General features: G+C 35.7%; 1 protein-coding gene across 1 annotated transcript in view; it reads right to left on the bottom strand.

Annotated features, from left to right (window-relative positions):
- Nucleotides 1-10,335, bottom strand: part of LOC145292219 (prolyl 4-hydroxylase subunit alpha-1-like) — a 94,999-nt gene that overhangs the window by 63,384 nt on the left and 21,280 nt on the right. Inside the window, exons 2-3 of the mRNA XM_080138540.1 lie at nt 10,087-10,244; nt 4,091-4,440 (exon numbers count right to left, since the gene is read on the bottom strand). Of these exons, the coding sequence (XP_079994666.1) occupies nt 4,091-4,440; nt 10,087-10,244 (508 nt within the window). The remainder of the gene's footprint in view (nt 1-4,090; nt 4,441-10,086; nt 10,245-10,335) is intronic.

Here is a 10,335-nt window from a genome sequence, read left to right as displayed (position 1 = left end):
GATGTAGTTGTTTGCATAATTCTCAGCGTACTGTCCTGTCCACTTGTTCGTGCTTGTTCTTGTACTCCTTTTGGGCTAGTTTGCTACATTCACTTACTATATTGTTTATCGTTTCGTCTCTTTGTCCACAGAGTCTGCGTTTGCTGTTTTCTTGTGTTTTGTCAATCTTTGCTTTAATGTGGTTGGTTCTTATCGAATTATATTGTGCTGCAGTTATTAGGAATTCAGTTTCTCGACTTACGTATCCTTTTCGTATCCATGTCCAAGTGTTTTCGTCAATCTCATATTATTATTATTATTATTATTATTATTATTATTATTATTATTATTATTATTATTATTATTATTATTTTCTGTATTTTTCCTTTTTTATAGTCAAACAAATCAATCTTCATATCTGTTATATTGACAACAGCAATAACCTACCAATTCATTATAATTAGGATAAATATGAACATTTTTTAAACAGAATAGTTAGCAAAGCACAGCCCACCCTTTTCTCGTTAAGAATGAGTTTCTTTCTAAATAGTGATATTGTTATTTAGAAACTTATTCTTAACATGAGGAAGAGATTGTTAATTGCTCATACACCGTCTTCTTATTTTGCATACCAATCATCGACTCTTTTCAATTGTTTATGAAAAAATTCAAATAACTTTTTCTTAACTAACAACGAATTAATGCAAATAGGCTTTGTTTTAAAAGAGAAATAAATTTTTAGCTATCTCACAGTTTTCAGTCAATTACAAGGAAATATTTGAGAAAAATATTTAGAAATATCTACTCAGGTACTTCTCCTCAAGTGTACTTTTTACATTTACAAAAATATATGGTATTTGGTATTATACTATACTACTACTATACTAAAATATATGGTATGTGGTATTATGCAAGGGTTTTACTGTAATTTTACAATTTAAAAACAAGCAACAAACCTCTAATTAAATATTTAGAAACAATCGGAATCAGATATTATATCGGAATCGGGAATTTAAAGCATAATCAGTAATTGTATAAAAAATATGGAAAAAAAAATTTCAGAATCGTTCCATCACTAGTTACAATAGAAGGGTGGTTAGGACTTTAAAGCTTGCTATGACTACTTCAAATGCTATAATATCTATCTTTAATCAACTAGTATATGAGTCGTGTATATCCTAAAATAGGGTACCGTTGTCACATCCGGGGAGGTGCCACTCAAAACATTCTTTTTCTTGGTTTGACAATGTACAAAATCAACTTCAAAATCTAATGAGAGATGCTCCCCTTTTCTTTCCTACAGCCGCTTCCTCACAGAAGAAATGTTGCTAAGATTCCTCTACTCTCTCGTTATTTTCATACTAAGTGTTTGACTGAACTCTAATCCCTGATTCCCCACAAAATCTTTACAGCAAAATTCATCTAGCTAGTGTGATCCAACCACTTATGGTATTAGAATTTTACATTAATCATGTTTAAAACAGAGCTAAGTGAGAGCTTTTATTATGTGAAAAATCCTAGGCAATTCCCGATTGCCTTGCTGATTCCATTTGTTTAGGGGATGAGGGCACCCAAAACAAAGAAAAATGGCCTCAGTTGGCGGATTTAGGATTTAGGATTTAGGATTTAGGATTTAGGATTTAGGAATGATGATGATGATGATGATGATGATGATGATGATGATGATGATGATGATGATTAATAATATTGTTTTGCGAAAGAAAAAATTGATTTAGGGAGAATTTTATTAAAGTTTATTTTGGTTAAACTTGGGAAACAGTATTTGACCTTAGGGTTAATCTCCAAGGACAGCCGATGTGGGAACAAATTTGATCGAAATTTACTTCGATATGCGATTATGTACGGAGCTAATCAGAAGAGAGTCAAATGAGTCATGGCGACGCCTTATTGACCGGTTAAGATCCGGGGAAGCTTCACTCCCCCACCCAGCTACCGATATATAAGCTCATGTAAGAGCGGGTTTTAGAGAAATGAGAGATGAGATAAGAGAAATGAGAAGGGAGGTCAGTTAAGCATAATCGAGCCAGAAAAAAAACTACCAGATTCACGTAATTGTGTCGACGTATAATATATGAAAATTGAATCCGGAATTATAGATAACCGTTACCCAGGTAAAAGCGCTTTCGGACGCAGGCAAGACGACCCCTGTTAAAATATGGACTCTGAATTGATTAATTTCAAATATCTATCCTTTTGTCTTTGTACAGTGGTATTTGTTTAGAACTTTGTAGTTATATGTTTCTGTTAATATAATTTGTTATAAAAAAGAAAATTAACGACTGAAATTTTTATTTATTGCTTCTGAGAAGGAGGTTGCATTGCTACCAGACCAGACGGTCAACGAGTTATTTTTCAGGAATCATCGATCGGGAGAGGAATGCCTACATCGGCGCCAAAGAGGGGGCTGTGGCTTGCGGATCAACAACAATAATCACAACATGGTGTGAACCGCATCTGTCTTCCTGAATTGGCAGACATTTTTTATTGAACAGAATAAGCAAAAACCCTTGCCAACACCGGTCATGTAGCCGATCAGGCCAAACTGTCGTAGTATGAGAGTTGTTCTGAGTGACCAGAATAACTGTTGAATTTTTGCTTTGGGGCGTTCCGTGATCGGAAAGGCCTTACACGAACTCATATACCGGCGTACTTCCCCACTGTGCGGCGTCGTCGTGTCATATCTGGTGTCGTTTGACCAGGATGTGACTCTTGAGAACTCCATAATCGCGTTCTTCGTGTTATAACAACCACTGTAATTTTTTTCTTTTTCTTTCTGTGTCTAAAATTAAACAGAATTTTTACGAACAAAATTTATTTTCAAAAACTTCGCAGCTTTATTTATTTATTTATTTATTTGCAGACTGTTATCCTCGTTTTCATAGCGGTTGTTGTTTTACCACGTTTCGACCAACTCATCCTCTGGCCTTTTTCGGGTGATTAACCGTGACAGGATAGGAAGTCTGAGTCTTGTAACTGTATCCCCAGTAATTACTGCCTTCCATAGTTGTTGTCGTTTCGCCACGTTTTGTACAACAAATCCGCTGTTCTGCTTTGGGTAGGATTGAAATTGCTATCTTCAGACAATTCTCCTCTGTGACTGTAGAAGTTCAACCCCTCTATCTACTACACTATGGGCCCCGAAGCAAGGTAGTAATTACTGGGGATGCAGTTACGAGACTCAGAATTCCTATCCCGTCCCGGTTAATTACCTAAAGAAGGACAGATGATAAGTTGGCCAAAACGTGGTGAAACAACAAATATGAAGATGAGGATAACAGTTCGCAAATAAATAAATACACTTATCTCAAATGGTTTCTTTCTTCTTTTTTTTTACTAAGGAATCACTACTTATCAAGGCCCGGAAGCCACTCAATGATAAGGGTCAATGAATTTACGGTAGCCAATGGAAAAATATTGTAGTAATCGTTAATAGTGGAAATTTGATAAATTGGATTACTTAAGGGGATGGTTCATCAAGAACTTATTTACGTTGGATTTGAAGACGACCATATTGTAGTCAGTAGGAAAGCATGGAAACGGGAGAGAGTTGCACAGGCAGTTATAAGAAAGAAGCTTTGTTTTATCGAATCTAGATTTAGGTTTAGGCACAGATAAAGAGTGGGGAAAATTACTTATAGTGATTTTAGCTAGACGAGTGTTTTTCGTGAAAGTTTGGCGAGAGAGGAATTATGGATTGGAGCTCAGACAAGCACTTGCTATGAAAATAACGATAAATAAATATAATATATAAAAACTATATATATATATATATTATATGAAACACAATATCACAAGACTACTTTCCATCTTACTACAACATGATCGTTTTCAAATTCAATGTTAAAAATTTTGTCGATCAGTCCATCGTCTTCAATCCTGTCAAACTGTCGTTTCATTATCCACATGAAAAACTCATTAACAGTGTTTTTTGGATTTTGATAAGCAGTGGCGCGTTAGTATGAAAATATAAAATAAAAATACAATTGGAGCAAACGAACCATCAATTTCATACGATCCTTATCATAGCAACTTGTGTTTGATTAATCGTTTCAAAAACTAAAACTAAAACCGCAAATAATCTTCCACTTACTTCGTAGAGCGCAGATGCATGCAAACTCATTGTACTCGTCAAGTTGATTGGTTTGTCGAGTAAAGTTTCCATCAGTGCGAGATCTTCGTCCTGGCCTAATCTGGTTGCTTCTTTCAGCCACATGATGGCCGTGAAGAAGTCTTCGTGATCGTATGCTATGCGTGAAATGAGGAAAAGATCGGCCACGTTGGGTTTCTGCAGAGACGATTTTCCGTTGATCATTCCGTTTACCAATTCGCGAAGGTCAATTTTCTTAAGGTACTGCATCCGGATCAGACCAATGGTGAAATGTTCATAGTCGGCGTCGGATGGCAAACTTGTTTTCAAATGTTCCAACTTGAAACGTAAAGCTGTGCGAAAAAAAAAATAAACATGAATATGTTATCTATGTACACATACAAACTAGTAAAGGTATCCGTCCTTGTGTACGGGGGAATACCTATGGCAATAGCAAATTAATAAACATACAAATTTTGAATAAATTATCTTTTGTAATTCATCAGTATCAATGAGAGATTTTTTTTTAATTTGAATTATACATTCGTTTGTTGAGGAAATATGACGTTTAGTTAAGTCTAGTTGCCATAATTGAAATTTTATATTTTGTAGTTTCTTGAGTTGACTATATTTTTGACAATCGATATTTTGATATTCTGATATTTTTAAAATGTAATTTGTTTCATTGCCGATTGAAACAATTTTATTATGTGGACTTTTACTGATATTTTGTTGTTGTTTATTGTTGAATTGATATCGTGTTGTTTATTGTTGAATTGATATCGTGTTGTTTATTGTTGAATTGATATTGTGCTGTTTATTGTTGAATTGATATCGTGTTGTTTATTGTTGAATTGATATTGTGTTGTAGTTTATTGTTGCATTGATGTTGTGTTCTTTATTGTTGAATTGATATTGTGTTGTTTATTGTTGAATTGATATCGTGTTGTTTATTGTTGAATTGATATCGTGTTGTTTATTGTTGAATTGATATCGTGTTGTTTATTGTTGAATTTATATTGTGTTGTAGTTTATTGTTGAATTGATATTGTGTTGTAGTTTCGTATGATTCAGTAGTAGGAATGTGCTGTTCTTGTTAATACAAATTTTGTTCGTTTATTACAATAATATAAAGGTGTTGTGTGGCACAATTTGAAGCGACTTTGTAGAAGAGATGCAGCTCTCCATATTTAAAAGATTTCTGTCTGTTCTATGTACTCATGCAAAAATATGATATTGCATTGCATTTCGAGTTATTAATTATGTGTTTGAGAAGCTAAAATGTAACAATAAATTATGTATATTTTTTATAAAAATATGAATTGTTCACGCTTTTTATACAAGCGTTCAAGATGAAGTTCCAAATCAGATAATTACTTCTATAGGAAGAATTAATAACGCCTTAAATGCGACCTTAGCTCCGTCAACCGTGTATATTTCTTTTATTCAAGGATGTTAACTTTTCTCTATTTCTGGGGAGTTGGGCGTGTCGTTCCAAAATACCAAGTTACACTATTCCTACAGAAGATTGTATTACAGTTGTTTATCACTAGATTCTTCTCTTATTTAAGAAGGATTTAATTATGTTAAGTATTTGTCCAGTAATAACATAGAATCTGATATTAATGAGAAGACCATCGTACTACATCAATGACCTCCCTAAACACATACTTAAATCATTCGTTGACATCTATGCTGATGACACGACCATCTACGGCAACACATCAAAGGCTGTAAATGACGAAGTTCTCTCGGATTCTCTCTCCTCTGATCTCGAGCGCGTGGTTCAGTGGGGGAAGATGTGGCTAGTTACCTTTAATGCATCCAAAACCAAACTCCTATCTTTACATCATCAACGCTCTGATCCCCAGCTGGCATCAATTGTGATGGATGGCTCTCGTCTGGGTGAGGCCCCGTGTTTTGACAAGCTTCTGGGTTTGACCTTTACTCCTGATCTGAAATGGAACACGTACATCAAGTCTGTGGCCAAGGTCGCAGGAAAGATGGTGGGATCCTTCTACCGCTCCAGAAGATATCTCACTACTGATGCAATTCTCTATCTATATAAAAGCCAAGTACGGCCAAGGATGGAATACTGTTGCCATATCTGGGCAGGAGCTGCCAAAAACAGCCTATCATGCCTTGACAGAGTACAAAATAGACTTCGTGGTTTAGTGGGGGATGCCCTTTTCTCTACCCTGCAACCCCTCTCCCACAGAAGAGACGTTGCGAGCCTATCCTTGTTTTATCGTTATTTTCATGGCAGGTGCTCGTCTGAACTCCAATCTCTGGTCCCCCCTCGCCAATCTTTCACGAAAAACACCCGTCTAGCTGAATCCACTGTGAAAAATTTCCCCCACTCTATATCTGTGCCTAAATCAAAACGCGGATTTCATGAGCAAAGCTTCTTTCTTAGAACTGCACGCCTGTGGAACTCTGTTCCGTCTGCCTGCTTCCCTCCGGACTACAACTTGGATGTCTTCAAGTCTAATGTTAACAAATTCCTAATGAACCGCCCCCCTAATTAAACACTTCATAAAATCTCCTCACTAACGTGATGTACTTACAATAACCCTTATCCCTGAGTGGCTTCTGGGCCTTGATAAGTGGTGATCACTGTGTAAAAAAAAAAAAAAAAAACTATACCCTGTCAAAAGACTTAGATATATCAAGGGCTACCGCTCTACCCTCCGCTGCTTTGTCCAGTGAATGGTATATACGTTCAGAGATTACAGTTAAGATATCTTTTTGCCTAAATCCATATTGATTGTCGGGCAGTAGTTTAGCAGCAGTAAGGTGATGGACTAGCGATTGATTAATTAAGAACTCAAATACTTTGGCGAAAAGAGGGAGGAGGCTAATGGGGCGATAATTTAATGGGTCAGTTCTTTCACAAGAATTCTTGTAAACTAGTACCACAGAAGCAGTTTTTCAGCAGTCAGAAAACCAATGATTCGTTAAGGCATTTGGTGACGAGTTTGGAGAGAATTGTGCAACTTCAGCGGAACATTTTTAATAGTACAGCCGGGATGATATCAGTTTTGGTTTTGCTCGGAGATCAACCATTGACCACTGATGAATAGACATTAACTTATACTGTAATAACTTTGGAAAATGACCCTTCCTTTCTGTGAAATAGAAGCGAGTGTTCGATAAATCGTTTATATTGAATTGTTTACAAATGTTTCTGAGTAATAAACAACAAAAACTGGATTGATATGCCGTAAAAGAATGAGCAGTGGGATTGAGAAATGGCATTTACCCCCCCCCCCTTTCTCTATGAACTCTTCTTATTCCTCTGTGCATCAGTATATCTTTCTTTCTAACTAGCTAAGATATATTGTGTTCATTTAAATTACATCCCTTGACAATGAACATAATATTTTAAGAATGTGTTTTTTGTTTTCTTTTTGTAATTTGTCGTTTGTATTAAACTACGAGATGCCTTGAATAAGTTTCCAGGCTTTTTGTGCATGGGTACCTTAATTGATAGTACACACCTGAAATTCTAGTTTTTTTAGCTTAGGGAATACACAAAAGTCACAGGAAGCAAGGTATCGACTCTAGGGAGGGTGAGGAACTCTCTTGATGCCCATCTTGGTCAAATAGTCTTGACAAGGATGGAGTTGTGGACTGGTGCATTTTAATGGTGGAAATGCAACTGAACCGATTTGAAGAGGAGTGTTGGCCTTTTCTGGCGGAATTTCTTCCTGAACTCCCTTCAAACGTCAACATAATATTCCTCGTTGACTGTCTGTCCAATGGAAATCCAATGCATGTAGATCATGTCCGTGCTGTCAAAAAAAAAGGTAATCATCATAAGTTTCTGGGTGGATTTGCTCCGTCTGGCCTTCTTGGGTCTTTAAAGCACTGTTGGGACAACTTTATACAAGTCTTTCGCATCTTCAATGAATAATTGTTTGTACAGTTCCCACACTGACATCAAACTATGCACTTATTGTCTCTATAGACACATGACAGTCTTTATCCATGAAATTCTTTATTTGACCAATCAACTTCGGTGTTCTTACTTTCTTACTCCTCCCACGTCTCTCATCATCCCTTCAGACTCGCTGCCTTCCTTGAATCTTTATGCCAAGATAAAACTGATGCTCGATTCATGCAAAAGCAGTTCGAAGTATTCCATACGTTTCTTTGGCATTTTTTCCAAATTGAAAACAGAAGTTTATTGCATATCGTTCTTCTTAAGTGGGCTCACGTCCAGATTGCATTTTTTAAATTCACCAGCTGTGACAACCGGGCTTTAGTAAAGTATATTTTACTTCCTGCTGTAGATGTTCATTTGAACCTGAAATCATAAAAATTGGTAAGTGATCTCATAATATGTATTGCAACAACATACTGAATTTTCAAAAGTCTACGATAATTTTAAATGCCTGTACAAAAATAGTTTGCAAACTTATTGAAAGCACCCTGTATCTCAATTAATAATTGTTAATGGCGACAAAACTATTTCATACGAAAGAAGACAATAAAATTACAAATGAATAACACCAAACATGAATGTAATATAAACTGTTTCAAACATACAAAGTAACAAAAACCAAACCTTCACAGTAAGTGTAGGTTATATTAAGCTTTTGAAGTAATGGTCATTGGCATCCATCCTATTCTGCAAGCGTATCTCCAGCTGTTTAGTCACGTTGCGATAGAAGTCGAGGGTTTTGGATGCACAATATATATATATATATATATATATATATATATATATATATATATATATATATATATGTCGACACAGCTACAAGTACAGTCCTATATGGTTGAGTTCGAACATCCACCAAAGTCCTGTGATGCAGTTTCAGCCGCTTTCACGAAAACAGAGTTGATATGAAGTTACCTGCAGCAGTTGATGATCTCTTCTATCTTCTTTCTTCCGCTGCAAAAAAAGATCATTCAACTTGTTTTTTTTTTTTTTTTCTTAAGTTTACTTGTAAGTAATAACAATAATAATAATCGACACCGACTTTGGTTGTAGTTTTGGCATGAAATTAATTATTTACAAGATAAAAAAATTAAAAATAATTATGTACAGATTTTATAGGAGAATTAAAATAAAAGAATAAAATGTCGAATTACAACTCATATTTTCTAGCAGTTAGAATAGTCCATGAACGGAGCCTTGGTATTGTTTGGTATTGAAAGCAAGAAATCGATTGTTGAAAACAATCGATTTCTTGCTTTCAATCGATCAAAGGACAAATGCTTTCTCGAACGTGCTGGGGTATGGGGCGATGGGGTATGGGGCGATGGGGTCAACAGTCCCGAAGATCTGAGTTCAAAACTCACTCTAGACTTACTGCAGACTGATGTTCCTTGCTCTGTAGCGACTTATGTATACAAGGATAGTGTGGGTCGGAGCAGACATGGTTCTTCCATACAAACAATCATCTCATCCGTTATACCTTGATTCGTTCTGATTAGATAATCAGCTACTTCTCCCATATATGCAATCAGGTAACTTTCCACAGAACAAGGGTTCTAATTGACAATTTTCTCATGCACCAGGGAGCCCGTCTTTGACCCACCGGATCAAAGCTCTCGCCTAAACAATCCGCTAGATATCTCCAAATAATCACTTTTAGAGCAATATTGTTTCATAAATTTTCCGTCACAAAGAAAAATGTATTTCACATCGGCGATCACGCCATCTCTTTTTCTTACTGGCAGGATTATCTGCTGTTTTCTCGGACCTGTCATTAAAATAAAAAGGCTCTAATTCCTCTTTCGCTGGCGTTCTTTTGGGGCAATTTTCAGCCATAGTTCCAATTAATCACTGGCCTCTCCTCTGGCATGATCTCTTGCCATTGTGACTGATTGGGTCACAGATAGATAGATAGATAGATAGATAGATAGATAGATTTGTGTGTATGTATGTATGTATGTATGTATGTATGTATGTATGTATGTATGTGTGTGGGAATAAAGGCGATATGTGTGTATGTGTGTGTGTTATTAGGACAATTGTACTTACTTACCTTTATAAGGGATGTCTTCGTCGAGCGTTTTTTCAACCAGAACTGACCAGCGAAGACGAAGTCGTTTGATTAAGTGAAAAGCGTTCATCGGATGGCTGACATACTCATCGATTTTATTATCAATTTGATCGTGGATTGCTTTCACTGTCTTCAAATATCTGAAGAGAGATTAAATAATAGAAAACTAATATATATATATATATATATATATATATATATATATATATATATATATATATATATATTACA

The sequence above is a fragment of the Euprymna scolopes genome, chromosome 13 (genome assembly GCF_053919585.1).
Source record: "Euprymna scolopes isolate OS-2025 chromosome 13, ASM5391958v1, whole genome shotgun sequence".
NCBI lineage: Eukaryota > Metazoa > Mollusca > Cephalopoda > Sepiida > Sepiolidae > Euprymna > Euprymna scolopes.
This window is presented reverse-complemented; position numbering and strand designations above follow the sequence as displayed.